General features: G+C 38.1%; 1 protein-coding gene across 1 annotated transcript in view; it reads left to right on the top strand.

The window, feature by feature from the left end:
- The window catches only part of LOC130087032 (uncharacterized), a 282,385-nt gene that overhangs the window by 45,588 nt on the left and 210,492 nt on the right, over positions 1-26,305 (top strand). The window contains exons 2-3 of the mRNA XM_056253232.1: positions 18,502-18,828; positions 18,938-19,264. Coding sequence (XP_056109207.1) covers positions 18,502-18,828; positions 18,938-19,264 — 654 coding nt within the window. The remainder of the gene's footprint in view (positions 1-18,501; positions 18,829-18,937; positions 19,265-26,305) is intronic.

Genomic DNA, 26,305 nt, shown 5'->3' with positions numbered 1-26,305 from the left:
TGCTGCAGTAAAATGGTTAGATATGAGGTGTGCACACTGTATGGGACGTCCCCTATAGAAACTGACCATTGCTTTTTTCTACTTATTAGAAATTAGTTTTTTATAGGTGTATAAATATGAATAAAGTGACATATATCTCAAAAACGCTGCAGTAAAATGGTTTGATAAGAGTTGTACACACTCTATGGGATGTCCCCTAAAATGCTGACCGTTAGTTTTTCTGCTTATTAGAAATGACGTCTCTATAGGTATATAAATAGGAATAATGTGACATATCTCCAAAAAGCTACAGTAAAATGGTTTGATATGAGGTGTGTGTACTGCATGGGACGTCCCCTATATAAACTGGCCATTAGTTTTTTCTACTTATTATAAATTAGATCTTTATAGGCCTCTGAAGTAGAAAAATATGACATATCTCGAAAATGCTGCAGTAAAATGGTTAGATATGAGGTGTGCACACTGTATGGGACGTCCCCTATAGAAACTGACCATTGCTTTTTTCTACTTATTAGAAATTAGTTTTTTATAGGTGTATAAATATGAATAAAGTGACATATCTCAAAAACGCTGCAGTAAAATGGTTAGATATGAGGTGTGTGTACTGTATGGGACGTCCCGTATAGAAACTAACCATTTTTTTTCCCTACTTATTAGAAATTAGGTTTTTATAGGTGTTTAAAAGTAGAATAATGACATATATCTCCAAAATGCTGCAGTAAAATGGTTAGATATGAGGTGTGCACACTGTATGGGACGTCTCGTATAGAAACTGACCATTGTTTTTTTCTACTTATTAGAGATTAGGTTTTTATAGGTGTTTAAAGTAGAATAATGACATATATCTCCAAAATGCTGCAGTAAAATGGTTAGATATGAGGTGTGTGTACTGTATGGGACGTCCCGTATAGAAACTGACCATTGTTTTTTTCTACTTATTAGAAATTAGGTTTTTATAGGTGTTTAAAAGTAGAATAATGACATATATCTCCAAAACACTGCAGTAAAATGGTTAGATATGAGGAGTGTGCACACTGTATGGGACGTCCCGTATAGAAACTGACCATTGTTTTTTTTCTACTTATTAGTGATTAGGTTTTTATAGGTGTTTAAAGTAGAATAATGACATATTCTCCAAAATGCTGCAGTAAAATGGTTAGATATGAGGTGTGTGTACTGTATGGGACGTCCCGTATAGAAACTGACCGTTATTTTTTTCTACTTATTAGAAATGTGGTATTTATACACCTCTGAAGTCAATTAAAGTGACATATCTCCAAAATGCTACAGTAAAATGGATTAATATGAGGTGTGTGTACTGTATGGGACGTCCTGTATTAAACCTGACCGTTATTTTTTTCTACTTATTAGAAATGTGGCATTTATACACCTCTGAATTCAATTAAAGTGGCATATCTCCAAAATGCTACAGTAAAATGGATTAATATGAGGTGTGTGTACTGTATGGGACGTCCTGTATTAAACCTGACCGTTATTTTTTTCTACTTATTAGAAATGTGGTATTTATACACCTCTGAAGTCAATTAAAGTGGCATATCTCCAAAATGCTACAGTAAAATGGTTTGATATGAGGTGTGTAAACTGTATGGGACGTCCCGTATTAAACCTGACTGTTATTGTTTTCTACTTATTAGAAATGTGGTCTTTATACACCTCTGAAGTCAATTAAAGTGGCATATCTCCAAAATGCTACAGTAAAATGGATTGATATGAGGTGTGTGTACTGTATGGGACGTCCTGTATTAAACCTGACTGTTATTTTTTTCTACTTATTAGAAATGAGGTTTTTATACACCTCTGAAGTCAATTAAAGTGACATATCTCCAAAATGCTACAGTAAAATGGTTTGATATGAGGTGTGTGTACTGTATGGGACGTCCTGTATTAAACCTGACCATTATTTTTTTCTACTTATTAGAAATGAGGTCTTTAAGGGCCTCTGAAGTAAAAAATGTCCATTGTGTTTCGCATGGGGTTTGTATACTGTATGGCACATTGAATACAAGAGAACAGTAAACCATATGCAGTAAATGTATTTAGAAAGAGTGAATACTTTATTTTGTCTTCTTGTGCTGTAAACATTTACATAAAACTATTTCTTGAGATGTGAACTATAAAAAGAGAGAAAAAAGAAAGCATCTTGTTACATTGTCTCTCACAAATATTTGCAACTAACACGAAAGAAAGAAAGAAAGAAAGAAAGAAGAAAGAGAGAAAAAGATAGAAAGAAAGAAAAGGAAGAAAGAGAAAGAAAGAAAAATAAAAAAGGAAGAAAGAGAGAAAGAAAGAAAGAGAGAAAATGAAGAAAGAGAGAAAGAAAGATAGGAAGAAAGAAAGAAAAAGATAGAAAGAAAAAAGGAAGAAAGAGAGAGAGAAAGAAAGAAAGAAAGAGAGTAAAAGATAGAAAGAAAGAAAAAAGGAAGAAAGAGAGAAAGAAAGAAAGAAAGAAAGAGAGAGAGAAAAAAAGATAGAAAGAAAAAAGGAAGAAAGAGATGTAACGAATCACACAATAATAATATACATAAAATGTATTTAAGGGGGGCCGGAAGGCCAATTTAGCTCAAAAGGAATGATTCATCGATTTGCAATGAATCTTGACCGAATCACTATGGAACCGAACAAATGACTCGTTTAGAGTTCATTTGAACGGGCCGTAATTATAACCTTGGCAACATATATAAATATCCAATCTATAGTGAAACACTATGTATTAGCAAGGTAACTTTAGATCGACAGTACAAGACATTAAATGTGCAAGCACAACACAAGGCAAATATCTTTTAAAATATATTGACGACTTTATTAACTATTGTAAACACATAAAACTAAGGTCTAAACACAAGCACACACACACATTCATACAAGGCGCAGAGAAAGAGAGAGAAAGAGTGAGTTTTCAGAGTGAGATGCACTTTGTAAGACATGACCTGAACGAACCACCAAACATTAATTTAAACCTTCGTTTCTTAGACAGGTTATTCAATTTACATTAACGCACCAGTTCAGTTAAGAGTCTGGAGTAAGTTACTTGTCTTTGCGTTGCTTAGGGAGTTCCCTTTTTGCGGTGCTTCGCCGAAGGGGTTTCCCGGCCGGGTCCGTGTGGCTGGTTGTCCTTGAAGTGCCTGGATGGAAGTCTCTGAACTGCCGGTCACGTGTGATTGGCAGGCGAATAAGAGTCTTTACAGTTCGAAGCGCATTGCAGGTAACCTGGCCCTAGCCAGATGAATTTCGCTCCGCCTAGCTTCACTCATCCATCTGGAACCGATCCATTGAAATGGCGTTTCAGAAGGCTGGGCCTTATCAAAAATCCTTGCATATGATTGGATAAGCCACTTGTCTGTCATCTTTATCGACGTGCTATTTCAACCACTCACACCGAAGCCAACCCGTGACGCTGAAGAATCCGGTCGGGAGAAGGCACTGATCTATATAACATCGTTTCCACCAACAAAAGCCTTAAGAGCCGTTCTCTGATGTTCTTTTAATGAAACAATATTAGGTAGATTGGACAACACGGATGAAATAGCAGCAACAATGTTAACGCTTGTTTCCTCGATGCGAGCCGCCATTGTTGTCTGAATCAAAACAGTCTCACGGTCGCTTCTCCACTACGTCACATCTATGAAACTCCCGCCCTGCGTCCTGATTGGCTAAACCATAAAGTTGGTTGGAGAAATCACTCTCAATGGAAGAGGTTCCAGATGGATGTGAGTGAAGCTAGGCGGAGCGAACTTCATCTGGCTAGGGCCAGGTTACATTGCAGGAGAGACGTTTAAACGAACTTCGCAGCAACTTAACTTTGAACCGAGACTTTTATGAAAAAAAGAAAATAAAGGAAGAAATGAAAGTAAGACGAGTTAGATGGCTTGAATGAGCTGTTTCAACCCCGATCTTGATGGGTTATTTGTCTGCTGGTCTAATTTGGTCTGGTCGATGTAGAAGCGTGCGAACACGCTCTTTGTTGTTTTCAGAGAGAAGCACGAACAGGAACACTCTCTTGCTGTTGCTAGAGAGAGGCGCAAAACTTAATTCAACACCGAACCGAACTCAAAACCGAACGGCAACCCCGAACTGCTCTCTGAACCGAATTTCTTTTTCAACTACTCTAACTCCTTTGTTCGGGTCTTTAACTTAAAAGTTAGTCCAACCTCTTTTGGAGAATTCTGACCAATGAGACAATGGCATCATTTTAGGAGGTGGAGCTAGTTCCTACTTCTCGTTATCTGGGATCTGCTTGGGTTCCAGCACTTAGCAGAGGACAAGAGACCCCAGTTTAAACATTATAGATTATTATAATCATACAAAACATTTTACACAGATTTCAAACAAGCCACCTTTTGAATTAAGGGCATACGATTCTTTTGATTGGAAGCACGATACTCTTTCATCCATACACACAGTTATATCACAATTACATGATTTATATCAACGCATTCTCACCCCAAGGCGTCACTAAAATGACAATTTTGACCATGCTTCAATATTCGACGCTTTAGGCACCCTTTAGCGTCAGTTACATGACGCGATCCTAGGGCGTCATCTTACTGACGCTTTACCTAAGCGTCAGTTAGATGACGCGGGTAGGTTTAGGTCTGGGGTAGGGTTAGGATTAGATAGCGTCATCTAACTGACGTTAAAGGTAAAGCGTCAGTAAGATGACGCCCTAGGATCGCGTCATGTAACTGACGCTAAAGGGTGCCTAAAGCGTCGAATATTGAAGCATGGTCAAAATGATTCCCAAGGCGTCAGTTTCATGACGCCTAGGGATGAGAATGGGCTGTTTATATGTGATCTACGCATAATACAAACATGAATTGTAGGAACAACAAGAATTATGATGTTTGATTAAGTCCACGGAGCATTGTTCTGCGTGAGTTTTAATGGGTTTGATATGTAAAGTCTGTGTAAGTCTCTCATGTTCCATGAAAGCGTGGTCTGTTTTACATCGCTGTCCTGCTCAGCAGTGGTGATGCTGAGGGAGGTCAAAGGTGGTCAGGCCCCTTGGTGGTCAGGCCTCGTTTCACCATTTCTGAGCAGCTTTGTCTTGCTTAAGGATGAAACAGTGACAACGTTCTTCCTGTTTAGGCTTATCTCTTGGGCCATAAAAGTCTTCTCTGGGGGGTTTCCTAGACAATTTGGAGCCAGGCTTGTGACTTTGGAATGTGGTATTCAGATCCGAAATGCTGAATCACATTTGAGTGAATCCCATGAGAGATTAGAAAGATTAATTTGTGTTTGGTTCATCCTTAAAGTCTCTACAGAGAGAGAGAAAGAAAGAAAGAAAGAAAGACAAAGAAAGAAAAAGGAAGAAAGAAAGAAAGAAAGAGAGAAAAAGATAGAAAGAAAGAAAAAAGGAAGAAAGAGAGAAAGAAGAAATAGAGAAAAGGTAGAAAGAAAGAAAAAATTAAGAAAGAGAAAGAAATAGAGAAAAAGATATAGAAAGAAAGAAAGAAAAAAGGAAGAAATATAAAGAAAGAAAAAGAGAGAGAGAGAGAGAGAGAGAGATAGAGAGAGAGAGAGAGAGAGAGAGAGAGAGAGAGAGAGAGAGAGAGAGAGAGAGAGAGAGAGAGAGCGAGCGAGCGCCATAGTGGAGAGAGCACGTTCCCTCTCGCGTCTGTTACTGAAATTACCGTATTCATAGTAATAGGCGCACACACCTTTTTTTTGGCGGCTGGCTTGACCGTGTATTTTCAAACCGCGGCTGGCTTGACCGCAGTACAGTAGGCCTATGTTACATATTCAGCATGAAAAAAAAAATAATGACAAAAACTTACCGTCAAATTCCTCGTCAGTTTCGTCAAAGAATGTGTCCTGTTCATCATCACCATCATCCTCCAGAAAATAATCCACTATAAAACCGCTTAAATCATAATTTGGGGCAATTCCACCGAGATTAATATCAAACAAGCTGTTAGCAATCAGCTATTTTACGTTCCTGCTCATGCACCGGTGCTGCCGTCAGATGTCAAAACAACGTAGTAATTTACCATCCAGCAAACGAATTATATTATTGACACTTAGCAGGCCTAAAATGTCCTTAAAATAAGATTAATATTATTGGCAGAATACTGAGCTATAAACAAATAAGCTGTTCTTAAATGTTTGGCGATAACACAAAACAATCTCCTCAGACATCTGAACCCGGTTTAAGTCGCATTTTTTTTTCATTGTGTTGACCTGATTGCCGCTCGTGCGGATTGATATTAAGGTCTGTTTACTCTTTCTAATAGAAAATGAGTAGAAAAGAAGTTCCTGGACTGAATGATATAAGAATCAGCAGGTGTTGTTGCGCCGAAAAATAAACCCAGAGACGATTGAAATGTTTAGGAAGTCCACGTCCGGTATTTTTTTTTTGCGCAAAAGTATAACGTAGTGTCAATAAAATCATTAATTTTAGTATTTATCATGTTATAAATGAAAATTTGAGTATTGCATCTGAAAACCCTTGGTATAATCTATCATTTACAGCAATAAACACACATTACCTATTTTTGTCATTTTTATGACGCTCTACTTTGACGCTCTTTTACTCATAATTAGATTCTGCGACTTTAGCCGGGGTTTCACAGGCGGGGTCACATACTTGACAGATAGGAGTTTTACTGTCCACCTTGGGAATTGCTCTTCATCTACTGCACCTCTTTCTTGTGGGGTTCCCCAAGGTTCCATTCTGGGACCCATGCTCTTCTCCCTGTACATGCTGCCCTTAGGGTCCATTTTTAAAAAAAACATAACATTTCTTTCCACTGTTTTGCAGATGATGTACAAATTTATTTGCCTGTAAAAAACAATGAGAAGAACAACATCCAACCTTTGTTAGAGTGCTTGAGTGATCTCAAAATTTGGTTAGATCAGAATTTTCTATGTCTTAATGAAAAAAAAAACGAGATTGTTGTGTTTGGTCGTGCGGGACATTTAAGTGAATGTGCAGATGCTCTTGGTACTCTATGTTCCCATATTCGACCTTTTACCAGGAATCTGGGTGTAATTTTTGACAGTGCTTTTAAATTTGAAAAACAAATTAGTTCAGTTGTTAAAACTAGCTTCTTCCATTTGAGACTTCTGGCGAAGGTCAAGCCATACATGCTACGTAAAGACTTTGAAAGAGTCATACATGCTTTTATTACGTCGCGATTAGACTACTGTAACTCTTTGTATGCCGGATTGGAGCAATCATCACTTCGACGGCTACAGTTAGTGCAGAACGCAGCAGCTCGACTTTTAACCGGGACCAAAAAACGTGAACATATTACACCCGTATTGGCCTCATTACATTGGCTTCCTGTTTGTTTTAGAATTCAATTTAAAATTGCATTAATTGTTTTTAAAAATCTAAGTGGGTTGTCGCCTTCATATTTAATGGAGCTTTTACATGTCCACACACCTGTCAAAGTACTGAGATCTTCCGACCAGATGCTTCTCGATGTGCCTAGATCTAGGCATAAAAACAGAGGTGACAGAGCGTTTGCAGTGGCTGCTCCTAATATTTGGAATAGTCTGCCAATTTATGTAAGAAAAGCGCAGACTATTGAAATATTCAAGTCCTTGCTTAAGACGCATTATTATACTTTGGCTTTCAATTCTAGCTGAGCTCTGATATCTTGACCTGTGGGTTATTTCTGTTTGTACTTTTTGTGATATTGTTTGTTTAATAATTTGTTTTTGTTTCTTTGTTGGATCATGTGAAGCACTTTGGTCAATTATGATTGTTTTTAAATGTGCTATTTAAATAAAATTGAACTGAACTGAACTGGTCCAACTGTAAGAATTGTGTTTCTTGATTTCTCAAGAGGAGCCAGAGCTTGTTTTCTGGGTGACTGACTATTTTACTGGCAGACCACAGTATGTGTGGTTCCAAAAATGTGCCATGAGACTATTCTGTGTAGCACAGGTGTCCCACAGGGAACTGTTCTTTCACCTTTCCTGTTTAGTCTTTACACATCAGACTTCCATTCACCTGTTTTCTTCAGAAATACTCGGATGACTTCGCTGTCGTGGGCTGCATCAGAGAAGGTTGTGAGGGGGAATACAAGAGCACAATCAGGGATGTTGTGGGCTGGTGTAACAATAACCACCTGATGCTTAACATCTTAAAAACAAAAGAAATGGTCATTGACTTTAGAAGGACGAGGCCCAAACCAGATCCAGTCTCCATTCAGGGAACAGATGTGATCTTGTCTCCAACTATAAGTAGGAGTGCAGCTGGATAACAAACTGGACTGGTCCAGCCACATGGAGGCAGTATATAAAAAAGGTCAAAGCGGGCAGTATTTTTTAATAAGGCCACTTATCTTTCAACATTTGCCAACCTCTGCTGTGCACCTTCTATAGGACTGTTGTGGCTAGTGCTTTCTTCTTTGGCGTGGTGTGGGGAGGGCACACGCACATCTGACAGGAACAGACTAAATAAACTGATTAAAAAGGCAAGCTCCACCATTGGACTGGGTTGAGCAAGTGGCGGAGGTGAGGATGTTGAGAAAAATAAACATTATCATGAACAATGATAGACCCTCACTACATGGCCTAGAGGAGATTCCACCAAAATATAAAACTGAACGGCATCGTAAGTCATTCCTGCCTGCTGCTATTAGGCTCTTTAATGTGCAATAACTAGTAACTGAGTCTGGTTTATATTTGGAGGCTTTGAGGGCAAGTCAACCATCAGGCTGCTTAAGGAACTGGGAGTGCGAGGCCAAACCATCAAAGCCCTCTCAGGTGCAGCAGAAGAACCAAGCCGATGGATATGGGTGAAAAGGGGAGACTCCAACTGGGCCCCTAATACCACCTGTGTCATGTAAGGATTGAAAGCAGAGGGGGCACACCTGGGACGCCAGGTGCTGCCGATGAGCCCTCTGGAGGTGTCGTGGGCCTATCATTGAAACACCAGAGAAGGGGGGTGTCCACCTGATGACCCCAATGAAGCTTAAAACCCCCAAAACCATTACCATAGTGAGGAAATCACTTCGATGAATGCATTGTTACCACTCAGACCTAAAACCTGTCACCACTACAGAGAGGAAACCACTCCGATGGATGCATCGTCACCACTCATACCTCAGGTCTTAAACAGGGGATTGTTTCACCTAGTCCAAAACTACAATTAAAAATATTCTTATATTTTTTAACCTATGTTCTTAGTATTATTAAAATAAGGGTTGTATGCTATAGTTAATTTTGTTTGTGTATTTGTTTTTATTATCATTATAGGTGTAAGGACTGGGCAAAAAGGGTGAATCTGAATAACTAAATACATCCTGCTAAAGACCCAAAAAGACTGAATGCAACACACACACACACACTCTCTCTCTCAGGAATGGCCAGAGTCATAAAATGCTTGAAACATTCCATGCCCTCACCCATCTCTGCAAGAGAGATAACAGAACTCTAACACACACACACACGAACCAACACACACACACACACATAATGGACCTTTACATTACACGCATAAAACGAGCCATTACCAATTGTATACGATATATTCCTGTATGTCTGTGTGTTTCCCAGTCCATGGTAGTTTAGAAATGATCTCCTAGCGTATCAGTGAAACTCTTGAGAGTTTAAAAGTTATGTATTAAGATGTATCTTCATATTCCAATTATGTGTAAATGTTGTGTTTGGTACCGTTTTAATTATTTTGTTCCAACTGATTTGGTCAGATACAGAAGATTACAGTAAAATGTATGTTTTCTATGTTTTTATCATCTTGTGGAATGATTCTGACAAATTCTGACTGGTCATAAAAGAGGCGGACACGGCCATAGTTTAACTTTGACAAGACAAAGAGAATTTGGCCGCCAAAAGTTTCGTTGAATGTCATTGGCCAGTTCGCACCTCAGAGGTGTGGACTCCAGTTCCTCTAAAGAGGACTGAACCTCCCTCTGGACTCTCTCTTCCTCCCGTGTCCTCGTGTCATGATGTAACGTCTCGCCTCCGGGCGAGTTCTTCGCCTTTCTTTTATTTGTTTCTAGTTTAGTTTGTGTTTTTCAGTTGTAGATAAGTCTCTGTGTTTAATTCCAATCGACGATTGAAAAGAAAACCCCGTGACATATCTCTTCAGCAAATCCATCTACAAGGGACCTTTAAACGAGCGCGCGCTCGCTTTGAAGGAGAAACACGCGCACGTGACCGCGTGACGCGCCGGACCGAGCGAAGCACGCGCTTCTTCGCCAGCCATGCACAGATGGAACATTAAGTCCTCGTGATTCCTCCGTTCTACGAAGTGAAACGAACTCAGCCGAACTATTTCCCTTTGGTAATGTTACCCCAAAGACTGTGAACCTCCGTTCAACACGCGCGCCAAGCAGCCCACGTGATGCTTCCTCACACACAAAGGAATCCTCTCACGCACGCGGCCAGACAAGGCCGCGCAGGATTGCCGCGATACAGAGAGACCAAGAAACTTGCGCAAGTATATCTCTTTATAGAGCTTCTAAGAAGTTTTAAGATGATGTTTCGTGTTGCTATCGGAGAGGTGAATGTCTTCCTGCCAATGAAATTCTCCCAATTTTCTCTGTTCTCTCTCTCCCCATCCCCTTTCCTCTCTCTCTTACTCGCTCACGCGTGTAAGTTATCCATTGTCCAAACTTTACGCATTTCTCGTTCATTGATGTCTTATTGTATTGTTCATTGATGTCTATGTGTTTGTAAATACATTAATCCCGTGTAACCGTAGTAAATACATAAGTAGTCATGCCTTTATTAAATCCATTATATTCATTTTGATTGATGTTACTGTGTCTGCTCATACTCCAGGTCTCTGAAATGAATAGATCAAGCTACGGCTTTATAAATTAAAGATACTTTAAAGAGTATGTGTTTATAGGGCAGAAAACCCAGTTCTTCTGGCCAGAGAATTGCGTTTCCTGAAATCCTATGAAGTAAGATGATTGGTGGGATTCCCCCAATATTAATCTGACAATTGAGCTAATTAAATTTTACCTGTCTGTAAAACGTGATCTATGCAATCAACTTGTAGTTAAAATGCAAGGATACACGTATGCATGCAGGTAAAATGATAGATCCTCCCTTAGAGGGAGAGTAAATTCAATGTAAGACTGATCTAATCCAAACATGTATGAATAATTATTAATTACCAATTATTAATTAATTTATGCAAATTCCCCACGGATTAGATCCGCCCTGAATCCTTACATAGGGTATAGCATGTTTTAGTTAATATATTATTGGGTATAGAATGCTTTAGTGAAAGTTTTTATTTTTATGAATGTAGTTAAGTAGATAGATAGATGTTGTCCCTGTGTGAGGGCTGAATGTGGTTGCTGCTATTGTAACACATCTAATTTCCTGGGAAGGAATAATAAAGTATCTATCATCATCATTATTATCATAAATGGCAGCACATGACGAACCAAATCGTCAAATCTACCTGCCCAAAATATTTGAAATGCATTTCCATGTCTTTCAGTGGCCGGACAAGATTCAGATCCTGAGAGCAGTTACAATCAACAGAAAACCATCAGCAGCAGCAGAGATCAACACTATCAGAGACTCTGAGACTGGAGGAACTGAAGAAGAGGAAAAGAGAGACAGTCATTAATGTGAGTGAATACATCAGTCTGATCTACGACAGAAGACAGAGATCAAGTCAGTAAATACACACATATATCATCAGTGCTGTGGTACCTGCACATGTGTGACAGAGTGTGTTGATGTCCAGATGTGTGGTCTGGTTGCTGATGGGATTGTTCAGCACGCAGCTGTAGGTGTTTTTATCCTGATATTCCACCTCCAGAGGTAGAGAGAGACTGATGCTGAGATCACACACACTGATATACAGAAATTGAACAAAGTTTTCAAATAGTCTGCACTACATAAATTATATTATAAATTAAGTCCCTCACCATAAATAACTATCATCATTATGCCACAAATGCTGCTGATTGAGCTTAAGTTGTACTGAATATTCAAGAATATTTGAAGGACTGGACAAATAATTATTTACTTACCATAGACAGAAACACTGAATGTTTTTGATGTCAGGTTCACTCCACTTATCTCTAGTTGATAAACTCCAGGATGTTTAATTCTGGTGTTTAAGATGATCAGAGATCGTCCAGCTTCAGTCTGTCTCTGAATCTCCCATCAGGAACATCATATGTGGAGAAGATTTGCTTCTTTTTCTTTATTTTAGCTATTTGAGACTTTTCAGCTCCATATTTCCATAGTACGTCATTGCCTTCACGTATTTCTGTATAATCAGTGTTTGAGTAACAGAATCTCCCTCCATCACTGACACTGAATCAGCAAACACAACTGATGAACAAACAGATTACGGTGTAGCGACTGACCGAATCCTGTTTTCCTTTCACTACTGAACAAATATGAACACATATATGTTTAATTCACAAAACCTTGAATCATGTGAAATGGTGCCCCAATGTCTGCCAGCAGGTCATTGATTAACTCCATTTATGACGCATTGCGCAATCAAGAAACAGATCCCCGTTGTTCTCGAAACCCTCACGTGGTGCACACCACGGATGGACAATATGCCCTAAGGATACACACACACACACCACACATACCCGCACACAAACGTCCTTTGTGTGCAACTTAGGATGGGAATGTCCTTAATGTATATAACACAGAATTGTATCTAACCTTCCTGTATGCATGCATATCTAATTAGTTTTGTCTTATTCTATAGATGTAATTGGAGACTGGTCTGTAACTTCAAATCTTAAGTGTATTTCTAAAGAAAGATTACCTAACAGGATCATCTTCTGTAACTCTCCCTCTTGCTAGGTCATAAAACTTTATGACCCCCAAAAGGAATTCCAAGGGAATCACAGCTTCCACTTGAATTCTGATGAAGAAAGACTAATAGACTCGGCAATCTTATATTTTCTATAAGTATAACCACTTAAGAAATGTATAAACATGAATTTGATCTTTCCTAGGTCATGGTAGCCGGTATTATGGCTTTATAGTCGTGTGAGTGAACATTAAATGTGTGTAATTCTGCATATGAATGTAACTTTATGTTTCTTCTACTCTTTCCGGCCATTCTTGGTACCTGTTTGACCGTCTTGTTTTGACTAAACCAGTCATACATAGGATATTACAGTAAAATGTATTGTTGTGTGTGTACAATCTTTCTTGCTAGAAATGACAAAATTTTATAGCATCATCAATTATCCTGACAAGACAAAGAAGAACTTTTCCCGCTCGAGATGCTCTAAGATGATTGGTTCACATACGCGAAGCAGGCGTGAACACCGCCTCTCCATAAGAGACTGACACAGAAGTTCACGAGAGCTTTTTCCTGTGAGAGGATCCATGGCTCCTTCGGGAGCTTTCTCCGTTTTCTTTAATCTTTCTCTATTTTCGTCTTCGGACTTTCTGACGTTTAGTTTCAGTGAAATGAACGTAATCGGCAACTTCAACTTTAAAGAGACCTTTTGAACCAACCCGCAACTGCACCCCAAAGGACATTCAAAACTAACGCGCTTGGCTGCTCTGAAAGACCACGTGAATGCGTGACACGAGGACAGAGATACACACGCTTTCTTCACATCGGCCACACCCAAGAGCTTTACCTGTGCAAGTATCCGTTTATGCTTATTTAAGATCTGTGATTCTTGTTGTCTCAAAAGGTTCTGTCTGTGATGAATTTTGCCAAACCAGAATATCTCTCATCTTCTTACTCTCTCTCTCTCTCTCCCTCCCAATCTCTCTCTCTCGCAACCTCTCTCTCTCTCTCACTCCTGTTTGTTATTCGTCTGTCTCGTTAGTTTTACTGTTTAACTGTACATACATGTATCCTGTGTTCAAATGTAGAATTCTGTATCCGTAGTTTCAATTATTAAAACCATATTCTTGATTGATCCTGAAGTGCTCATTTACAAGTCAATGAAATGATGACCTCATAGCTACAAAGCTTTACAAGTTGTTACCTTTCACATTTACATTTACATTTAGTCATTTAGCAGACGCTTTTATCCAAAGCGACTTACAACTGAGGACTAAACCAAGCGAGTCATCGTGAAGAGGCAAAAGCAACGCAAGAAGTGCTCAAAATACAAAGTTCAGCCATAGCTCGGAGTAGCATAAGGCAGGCAAGCGAGGATTTAGAGGAAAGGAAGACCAGACGAGCTGCAGCATTCTGGATCATTTGTAGAGGTTTAGTTGCACATGATGGAAGTCCAGCCAGAAGAGCATTGCAGTAATCAAGCCTAGAAATGACCAAGGCCTGGACGAGAAGTTGTGTTGCATGCTCAGTTAGGAAAGGCCTGATCTTCCTGATGTTGTGCATAGCAAACCTGCATGATCGAGCTGTCTTTGTAATGTGGTCTGTGAAGGTCAGCTGATCATCAAAGATTACTCCAAGATTTCTGAGATTTCCAAGATTTCTTTCAGTAACGTAAATTTTATAAACACGAGAAAATTAATGTTCACGGCCGGAACATTGAGATTTCTTGGAGTTTATAAAAAGGGATAACTTTGTTGAGAAGTTGGCAAGTTAATCTTACGGCTGTTTGCTGGACAAACCGATTGTTTGATAACTAATTAATTCCCTTAAAGTTATCTCATATAATCGATCTGTAATGAGACCATTGATATATGAATGAGGAATTATAATTCGTTATGATTTACCATTCATACATACGATCGATCTGTTTTCAATTTCGATAATATAACTGTAATATGCAAATATATTAATCATATTTCATGATTAATTATTAAAATTCCCTATAAATAATTTGAGCTAATTAAGGCACATCTCAATGTTGCTACAACGGCTTATGTCTGAGAGTTTTATATTGTATCCAGAGCACAATGTATGAAGTTACAAAGATGATTACATCATGAAAAGTTGTAATCACCTTGATAATTAACATATGTGAAGAATAAAACTGAAATTAAGCCAAAACATATATCTTCAGCCAAACAAATGGATCTATCTTCCATCTCACATTGTTGCTCTTGCAGCTCATCTTCTACAACTGCAACTTCTGTCTGAATCAACCTGTGGTTTTCCTCAGATGTGGTTTGACCTGAATAAACATCTTGTGTTGTAGGTGAAGAGTTTCCTACTGTATTTTCTTTTTAATGAACCTAAAAAAAAACTTTACTGTTCAATAAAATACGGTACCCATTAAAAAAAGGTCTAATCTGATTTGAAAAGTTAAATACACCAGACTTGAACATTTTCCTGGCTGATAGCTGTCAGCAGTTATAGACAGAGAGAGACCATGTTGGTCTTCTGTGTTGTCTTTTAATGAAACATTGCATTCAACTCCAAAGACATTTTCAACAAAAGTATTAACAAATAGGTTGAAAAAAAATTACATAAACATACACAAATGCTTGGTCCAAAGTCTTGCACAGCTTTCCCTGGCTGTCATTTATTCTCCTAAATCAGTTGTGTCACTGTTGACTGAAGTACCTCTCTCTGTTTTAGGTCCTGTCTTTCTGGTCTTCATATTTCCTGCTTTGGTTGGCATCTCAGATACTAGTGACAGTAAGTTATTTACAAGGTGTAACAGCTTTCATTTCATCAAGTGCTCATCTCCATACCGGCGTGATGAATCCGATCTTCAAGCAGAAGGAACGGGAGGAAATGTTCTGAATGCTACCAGTCCACAATCTGACTAGTGATGCAGTCTGAATCATAATCATACAGTGTTTGTTTGCTGGCCAGAAGAGAACTGGACTCCTGATCAAGGTTGTCTTTTTTTCTGAGCCTGAGTTTTAGGTAAACCTCTATAGCAGTAAATGGGAGCTGACAAAAAAAAGAAAGAATTTCTGAGTTTGCATTTGCTTTAGTAAAATATTTATTAGGCCTACAGCAGCTAAAAAAAAGAAGAAGTTTAAAATGGTTTAGTTTATTTTTCTCCTGCCGTAGAGCCACAGCACGACTACTCACTGAAAGCACCATATTTGGCTCAAGAGCGTCGGTTCCCGAGCAGACTGTGGAATACCCACTTTACACTAGAGCACTTAAGTTTTAAAACGCATAACTTTTTGATTGCTGTGAGCTTTGTTGTGGTGAGAGCATTTTGAATGCCACTCTGTCTTCACAATATTGGTAACCCGTGGCTATCTGTGGGTTGTCTTTTATTATATTTTATATAATTTGTTTATTTTCATTTTTTTTGTGGGTATTTGCATTTAAGGTCTGTTTTTTCTTTTTTTTTATATGTTGAATTATTTGAATAAAAAAATTTGCCTGTTGATTGAAGCTGCACTACCGCATTGCACCTGATTATTAACCCCTTGTGGGTCATAATGTTACATATTATGTGCCATTGTTTTGTCTCACACCAGGTGCACACCAGTAATTTTTATAAAAGCTATTTGAATATCCTAGTTTAACTATAAGGCCTAATACTGGCTTAATCTAAGACCTGTCTGTGAAACTGGGCCCAAATGTAATGTATGAATTTTATTTTCACAAGACTGTTCTCACATACTGTAACATTACATGTAGTCTAAAAATAATAATAAAAATTGACCTCTGCAGTGTGTGTGTGTGTGTGTGTGTGTGTGTGCGCGCGCACGTTTGGGGTGTGTGGTGTGCGTATGTGTTGGGTGGTTGGGTTGTGTGTGTGTGGGGGTTGTGTGGTGTGCGTATGTGTTGGGTGGTTGGGGTGTGTGTGTGTGGGGGTGTGTGCCTACCTGTAATTGCGTGTGTGTGTGGAAAGTTAGGTAGAATTAGTTAGCTAGCTAGCTAGTCTTTGTGTGTGTGTGTGTGTGTGTGTGTGTGTGTGTGTGTGAGTGTGTGTGTGTGTGTGTGAGTGTGTGTGTGTGTGTGTGTGTAAAATTAGGTAGAAAGTTAGGTCGCAGCAGAAAGTAAGGTAGAACAGTTAGCCTATGTGTATTAGCATGTAGATACAATGGGTTATCCCACCGGTCACTATTGTTGTCAGTGACATGTTTGTGAGTTCTATGACCACATTTAACAAAGTTGAGTAATTGCAAATGCATATATCAATAATAGAAACCTTAAACATGATGTGTACCAAAAATCTATGTCCTATCTTTATGTTAACATACTTTACTAATCTATTCTTTGGGAGCTTTCTTGCTGCCATCCTCTTCTCTTGGCGCAAACAGGAAGTAAACAGCTCTGATGGTCATGTGACAATTTACAGCAAACATGCGACACTGCACATATTTCATTGATACCCTTTATTATTTCAATATCTGCTGGAAATGCATTGATAGATCATTCAGTAACATTTTTAAATCCTTAGAAATTAAAAAAAAATGTTTACGGTCACTATTGTGACCGGTGGGATTAAATGGGTTAAAATAATAAACAGCAGTCTTCAAATTCTTTAAGGTAATAAACTCCAGACTGGGGTTAGGAAGAAGACATGTAATATAGGCTAGTCTACTATCGCCATACAGTTATATTTATACTAGGCTACAGGTCTATTTTACAAACGGAACACGGCGGAAAGCCTTAGCCTATGCAAATTAGGGAAGGACGTCCACACTTACTTTCACTTTCGCATTCGGCCAGTACAGAACAACAACACTTATGAATCAGAATCAGAAAATGAAGCTTTTCTTTAACGTACTATCAGTGATATTGTTTTTACTCAACCACAGTAAGACCTTTTTTTGTTCGTCGTATTCTGTGACCTAAAGACCGCATATTCGGCATTATGATTGCTGGATTATAGGCTTAGGCCTATTGCAGAAAACATGGCTGAAAAGAGAACCTAACTGTCAAAGAAATCGATGTTCGGTGAAACACTTGCTAACGATAAAAAAACAACGCTGACGCAGTTTGAAACGTGATCAGATCAGCGGCGCGATGCGTCGTTTTAAAAAAATAAACATTTTGCGTGTAGCTTGGATGTAATGCGAGTCACTGGTTAAAAGCTTCTGCCAAATTCATCAAATTTAAGCAAAAATGTTGCCTTGCACACGTTATTTACGTGGGTTGTTAGGACTTTATATATTTATAAAATGTAGAAAACACGACACTGTTTTATCTGAGTGTTAATGCGGTGAGAAATAATTCTGGTAACACTTAGCAATAATGTTCATTAGTTAGCATTAGGTAATAATTATCCTAACAAGCAGGAACTATAACCATGAGCAATCCAGCAATCCATTTGTTACTGTATTTGTTAAGTTTAGTTAATCAAAAATACAGCTGTTCATTGTTAGTAGACGTTAGTTCACATTGCATTTACTAATTTTAACAAGATTTTAATAAAATATTTGTAAATGTTGAAATTAACATTAAGAAAGATTAATAAATGCTGTAGGCCTATATGTGCAGGTCAAAGGAGGTGAAAATATGAATCAGGATGTGGATTGTGGGTTGTGATAAGTTCATTCATGAGACTCGTGTCTTTGTCTGATGAGAGAATGTGAGTCCGTGTTTTTCTGATGTTTGTTTGCATGTTTAAAATGATGAAATACAAAGATATTTCTCTACTCACATTTATGATCTGTAAGGGAAAGAATCACAGCACTATTGTATGTTCTGCTCAGGTGCGTCTGGTGTTGGATCAGATGAAGTGTCAGTGATGGAGGGAGATTCAGTCACTCTAAACACTGGTGTTAAAACAAACCAACAAGAAGATATAAAATGGTACTTCAGCAGCCTTCGCATCGCACAAATAAATGGAGATCTGAGTAATATCTGTACAGATGTTCAGTGTGAAGATGGTGATGAGAGATTTAGAGACAGACTGAAGCTGGATCGTCAGACTGGATCTCTGACCATCACAAACATCACACACACACACTCCGGAGAATATACACTGAAGATCTACAGCAGCAGCGACAGTGAGAAGATCTTCAGTGTTTCCGTCACTGGTGAGTCATTTAATGAGTCTTTAAATGCAGTTTATATATTTTTAAAAAATGTTAATACAAGATCCTTCATCTTCATCCGTCATCCTGCATCTGTTGGTTTGTGTTTCAGATGTTTCTGCTGCTGAACTATATGAAGTGAGGGAGGGAGAATCTGTCACTTTAGATTCTGGTTTTATAAAACACCCAAATTATTTAATGACTTGGTATTTTGATAACATTCGCATCACTGAAATCGCTGTAGATCAGAGTAAGATCTGTACAGATGTTCAGTGTAAAGAGAGATTCAGAGACAGACTGAAGCTGGATCATCAGACTGGATCTCTGACCATCACAAACACCAGAAACACAGACTCTGGAGAATATAAACTACCGATCATCATCATCAACAGCAGCTTCAGCATCACTAGATTGAAAAGATTCAGTGTTTCTGTCATTGGTGAGTATAATTGAGTCATTGAGTATGATTTGTATTTTCCTTTGGGAATCTGAAAATCATCAACCCAATAAGTGTTGGGTTGTGGACTGTTTAAAAAAGTAAGTTTTGAGTCAGTGACACTTTGACTAATGTTATTAACATGCTAAATGCATAATATCAGCCAGTTTTCCTGTGAATGCTGCTGCTTCTAGTTTAGCTCGAAGTGCTGATGCTTTTTGAGCTGCAGTTGCTAAAAACAAAAGAAGCCACTATTTATCAGTTAAAACGAAGTCATACACCTGATGACTAAAGTATAAAGGTGTAATTATCAGTTTAATATATTGGTAAGCACTGGATGGATTATCAGTCGCTCTCTCATAATAATGTCTTTCTCTATATCTGTTCCAGATTCAGGTCTGTCTTCAGGAGCTGTAGCAGGAATATGTGTTGCTGTTGTTCTTCTGATGTTTGCTGCAACTGCTGCTGTTGCTGTGGTTTACTATCGTCACCGCATGAGCCATGCAGAAGTACCACAGAGTGTAAGTATTGCAGATATGATATTTACTGTGCGCAAAAACTTTTTAAAGAGCAGTGGCATGAATGCATATAACAAAGCTATACACAAATACATACAAAAGTTTGTGATTGGTAGGTTTTAAATGTTTTTGAAAGAAGTCTCTTATGAGACTGCGTTTAAAAATACAACAACAACAATAAACAGAAAACAGTAATGTTGTTAAATATTATGACAATTTAAAATAACTGTTTTCTATTTGAATTTATTTTAAAATGTACTTTATTATTTCATTTCCTATCATTTTTATTTTTATTTTATTGAACATATATAACCGCAAATACATACAGTTACAACTCAAAACAGAATTAAACAACAATAAAAGAATTATAAACAGTAGACAAAAAGCCAGTAAAATAAACCAGGGGTAACACATCATTTAAAATAAATTAAATTCAAGAGAGAGAAAGAGATACCTTGAGTCCTTCTTTTGTTGTTTTCATTATAAAAAAGCATAAAATTTATACTTTTTGCACAACGTAATGAACTTTAAATCTTTGACATTGCTGGAAGAAGAGATAGTACCCAAATAACATTTCAGCTCTTTGTGAAAAATAATAAAAAGAGGTTTGATAGACAAAAATGTACACTTGTGTACAAAAAAAAACTGGCTAGAAAAATAAATAGATTTATAAGAAAATACTTGTCTTTTAGATTCTTGTCAGAGTTATAAAATCCAAATAAATAAAATCGATGTAATGATACCTCTTTATTAGTGTCATTCAATTAAAAATTAAATATTTGTTGGATAGATAGAGACCACACTTTCTTCCAAAGAATATCATTAAAACAATTACTCCAATTAAGATATTACAGAAGGGACAGTAATTGTGAAATATTGTCTAATCTTTCTATTCCTGAGAGAGGGACTAGATAAAAAGCAAATCTTCCCTATTGCAGTTTCTTAAGGATGTATCCAAGAGGAAGAAGAGAGTAAAGAATCATCTGAGTTTTATAAAAGTGCAACAGCTCCACTGGCGATGACATCATCACTTTGGCAAAGTCTCGTGGGGTGACAGTAATACAATAGTTAAGAATTCAGAATAAGAAAACAAATGACCAAGTTGAGAAACCAAAATAATATTATTATTAAACCAATCTGAAAAGAAAAGTATTTTACTTTTATATCGGATATCATGGTTATTCCAAATAAAACCTGTGGGGACTAAAATTATGTTTATAAATCAAGTGCCAGGCCAAAAGCACCTGCTTATGGAAATTTGACAATTTGATGGGCAATTTAGAGATATTATAATTACATAGGAAAGGGGAGACCACCAACTTTATAAAAAATATAACTGGGATATCATTCCATATAGAATCAGAATAATTCAAGAACTCCCTCAACCAATTGATCTTAAAAATACTGTTTAAAGAAGCAAAATCAAGAAAGTTAAAACCCCCATGTTCAAAGCTATTTATGACAACAGATTTTTTGATGTAAAGTCCTCTTGTGTTTGAATAATCAAAAAGCATTCTATCAACCTCTACACAAATCATCTTGTCCACATGTAAAGAAAGAGCAGGGGAGGTCAATCTATAGAAACACCTCCGCTTTGGTGAGGAGAACTCTTCCTCATAAAGACAAGTCTCGCTGGATCCAGGAATTTAACTTTTCTTAGCTTTAGTAATTACTGGATCAAAGTTCAATTTTCCTCTCGCATTGACATCTTTACAAATTGTAATTCCAAATAATTAACTTGAGACCTCACAGGAATATTGTACAGGAATGGATTAGAAGGAGTTCACATTTCAATTAAAAGATAGACCAGAAGCTTTTGAGAACACTTTTGGCAATAGTGGCAAAAGCGATAGGGATCTGCAAGTCGTTTTAGGGATCTGCAAGTCGGTATTATCAGCTAGTTGGGTTATAATAATGTGTTTATCTGCTATATTAATTGACTATTCAACAGGGAAGTAGTAAGGAGTTGAGCAGCCATTAAGAACAAATAAAGCGCATAAACACATGAAGCCCTGGAGAAGTGCCAGATTTCAGATTAATTCAGCAGTTTCCATTTTTGTATAACGTTCGGACAGTTTGGCAAATGTATACAGGGATTGCAAAATAAATTCATGTTCAAGAAAATCAAAGGCTTTATAACAAATCTAAAATAAATAAATTAAACTTTCATCTCTAACAGTCCAGCAAATCTAAAAAAAAGTTTATTGTTACTGTAGCAATATGCCTCTTCGGAATGAAACCTGACTGAGTTTCGTCTGTTATTGTACCCAGAACACGTTTAAGTCTTTTAGCCAGTAACAAAGCTAATATCTTATAATCCCAGTTTAAAAAAAACAGATTGGACGTCAGTTATGAATCAAAAGAACGTCTTTCTTAGGTTTAGGTATTCGTTCTAATATGACGAGTTGATGCAGAGGGAGCATGTGAAACCCGAGGGAGGGGTTCTAGCAGACCAATCACAGCGCTTGCGTCCGCGTAGAATTGATGCGTTGTTACATTTTTGGAGAGGTTCACGTCAGGGTACGCCGAAGGGTACGCGCGCTACGCACAGCCTACGACGCAGCTACGGCGTGAGTTCGACGCAGAAGTATAAATTGGGCTTTAGTCATGAATTTGATATTTAGGATAGGGCATTTTGTATTTAGGATTGGGCATTTAGTCATTTAGCCATTTAGGATTGGGCATTTAGGGATTTAGGATTGGGAATTTGGTATTTAGGATTGGGCATTTAATCATTTAGCCATTTAAGATTTGGGATTTGTGGATTTAGGATTGGGAATTTGGGGATTTAGGATTGGGCATTTGAGGATTGATGAGTGTGTGCAAATAATGAGGCGTGGGCCAAATACTGGAGGCTGGGTTTGAAATGGCTGGTGCGCAGAGGCACCTTATGGACAGCAGAGGGAGCTCCAGTGCTAAGGAGCACACTGTAATGAAACCAAACAGAGCGTGTGAGCAGGGCTGGAGTGAGGACTGTTCATTATAATGTGATAACTTCAACTTAATGACAGCATTGTAACATTTTTGTGGCCTCACACACAAAGTCACCAGTGAAAGGAGTGCTATCGGTCTGACGACGAGCCTGTCTCAACAAAGATGTTGATGGGGCAGCCAACGTGGATGGCAGAGCAGGACAACTTTCACTCTGAAGAGGACGCTCTGCCAGTGTGCTCCTTAGCACTGGAGCTCCCTCTGCTGTCCATAAGGTGCCTCTGCGCACCAGCCATTTCAAACCCAGCCTCCAGTATTTGGCCCACGCCTCCTTATTTGCATACACTCCTCAATCCTCAATCCTCAAATGCCCAATCCTAAATCCCCAAATTTCCAATCCTAAATCCCCAAATTCCCAATCCTAAATCTCCAAATCCCCAATCCTATATCCTAAATGGCTAAACGATTAAATACCCAATCCTAAATACCAAATGCCCAATCCTAAATACCAAATTCATTTTTGACTTAGACTTTTAGTTTTCGACTTAGACTTTTCGTTTCAGATTTAGACTTTTAGTTTTCGTTTAAAACTTTTAGTTTTAGACTTTTAGTTTTCAATCTGACCCAATAATCCCAACATATATATATACACTCACCGGCCACTTTATTAGGTACACCTGTCCAACTGCTCGTTAACACTTAATTTCTAAGCAGCCAATCACATGGCGGCAACTCAGTGCATTTAGGCATGTAGACATGGTCAAGACAATCTCCTGCAGTTCAAACCGAGCATCAGTATGGGGAAGAAAGTTGATTTTTGAGTGACTTTGAACGTGGCATGATTGTTGGTGCCAGAAGGGCTGGTCTGAGTATTTCAGAAACTGCTAATCTACTGGGATTTTCACGCACAACCATCTCTAGGGTTTACAGAGAATGGTCCGAAAAAGAAAAAACATCCAGTGAGCGGCAGTTCTGTGGGCGGAAATGCCTTGTTGATGCCAGAGGTCAGAGGAGAATGGCCAGACTGGTTCGAGCTGATAGAAGGGCAACAGTGACTGAAATAACCACTCGTCACAACCGAGGTATGCAGCAAAGCATTTGTGAAGCCACAACACGCACAACCTTGAGGCGGATGGGCTACAACAGCAGAAGACTCCACCGGGTACCACTCATCTCCACTACAAATAGGAAAAAGAGGCTACAATTTGCAAGAGCTCACCAAAATTGAACAGTTGAAGACTGGAAAAATGTTGCCTGGTCTGATGAGTCTCGATTTCTGTTGAGACATTCAGATGTTAGAGTCAGAATTTGCCGTAAACAGAATGAGAACATGGAACCATCATGCCTTGTTACCACTGTGCAGGCTGGTGGTGGTGGTGTAATGGTGTGGGGGATGTTTTCCTGGCACACTTTAGGCCCCTTAGTGCCAATTGGGCATCGTTTAAATGCCACGGCCTACCTGAGCATTGTTTCTGACCATGTCCATCCCTTTATGGCCACCATGTACCCATCCTCTGATGGCTACTTCCACCATGTCACAAAGCTCTAATCATTTCAAATTGGTTTCTTGAACATGACAATGAGTTCACTGTACTAAAATGGCCTCCACAGTCACCAGATCTCAACCCAATAGAGCATCTTTGGGATGTGGTGGAACGGGAGATTCGCATCATGGATGTGCAGCCGACAAATCTGCGGCAACTGTGTGATGCCATCATGTCAATATGGACCAAACTCCCTGAGGAATGCTTCCAGCACCTTGTTGAATCTATGCCACGAAGAATTGAGGCAGTTCTGAAGGCAAAAGGGGGTCCAACCCGTTACTAGCATGGGGTACCTAATAAAGTGGCCGGTGAGTGTATATATATACAGACTTACAGATCTCAATTCACAGACACTGTAGTTTATTGCTCTGTTCACATATGCTGTCCTCATGCTCCTGCAGCAGAGATATGGCATCTTCACACTTTTTATGGTGTAACTGAAACATCAATCCTCCTCAGATCTTTAAGTTTCTGTGAATCTGTATTTTTGTACAGGAGAATGATGGGTTGTGATAACTCCCCACGTGATCTGAAACACATTCCTTTGAGGAAGAAGATGTCCTTGAATCAGACTCAGGTCCGAGGCTGCCAGGAAAACAATGTAAAGTAATTTATTATTTTGATACTATGATTGAAATGGACACTGAAGTGAATTAGGATGAAGAGAAGCAGGTCAGCTGAAACTCTATTCTCTCTATTGTTGCTGTTGCTGGAAAAGTCACTATGTTGCTAATGTTTATTGTTTAACCAGTAACGCTAACCCTTGTGGCCTGTTGCATAAAACTAGTTGAATAAACCCTGGGTTTTCAAAATACTGAAATATACTTAATGTATTGTTTGTCAAGGAGAATGTTACAGCATAATGTATGCGTGTGTATATGTATACTTACTAAAATAACTAAACATTGACTGTTTTAAAGTCCCCCATGTAGTCAATAATTGTATGCCTTAAAACTCATCTTTCATCACCAAAATGACATATTTAAAAGCCTCCACTCACTCACTCGATCCTTCAGCTCAGAGATCCACTGGTTGACAATCACACGTTGATCTGATTGGTTACAAGGAAGTTTGTGACGTCAGAAACACCAGCGATTTCAAACCGTGTTTTTGAGACTGTCTTTGGTTCACTGCAGTTTAAGGAGAAAATACTCAGCAAAGGTGATGACTTATGAATTTGCACATGGTGAGATTTTATGAGGTGCTGAAATATTTTTTATTTTATTTTTATTATAATTTTGTTTTGCTGATGTATTTGTCTTGTTGAATCTTACTTTTGATTGAGATGATTGCTTTGTTTCTTTGTTCCTATTTTTGTACGTGTCTTTCATCTGGTGCTCATTTTCTGTTAACTTTACATCATTCATGGGAAAAAGTGCCTTAAACACTTTTAAAAGTAAAGCCCACAACACTGTCTTATCTGTAACTCAAAAGATCTCTGTATGTTTATGTGATAAACATTATTAAAATCATGATCCACTCTGTGGAATATTTTTTTTTATTAACCATTAATAACATTTATTTTCCGTACAGGATTAATATTTATATGCTTTTGAAAACTAAATAACCCCAACACTTGGGCCACATTTACTGTGTGTTTAATAAGAGAAAACAAAACTAGACAGCTGTCTGAAAACTTAAAAATATAAACATCATGACTTGTAATCAATAAATCCAGATTTGTTTTTACCTGTAATAGTGGAGAATTTGCAGAGTCAAATCAAAATTTTTATTGATTTATTATTAAACAGTGTTTTACTGAACAAATTGTGTCTCTGTCTTTAATTAAATTATAACAACATGTTCTAAAGGATATAAAAAATATATCTCTGCTAATGCTGTAAACTATGGGGAGCCTGTGCACATTACTATAATATTAAAGGTTAAGAACACAGCGCAAACTATTAGCCTAAATTCAGTTTTAAATATAATAATCAACACTCGTTGCAAACATGTAATCTGCACATTAGGCAGTTTTTGCATTAAATTCTAAATCATATTTTAAAATTGTTTATACTCCAATTCGTTGTTGAAATATAACCATTTACACA

This window comes from Rhinichthys klamathensis, unplaced genomic scaffold (assembly GCF_029890125.1).
Source record: "Rhinichthys klamathensis goyatoka isolate OS25496 unplaced genomic scaffold, OSU_Roscu_1.1 h1tg000103l_1, whole genome shotgun sequence".
In the NCBI taxonomy this organism is placed as follows: Eukaryota; Metazoa; Chordata; class Actinopteri; order Cypriniformes; family Leuciscidae; genus Rhinichthys; species Rhinichthys klamathensis.
The sequence above is the reverse complement of the archived record's forward strand: the minus strand, read 5'-3'. Positions and strand labels throughout refer to the sequence as shown.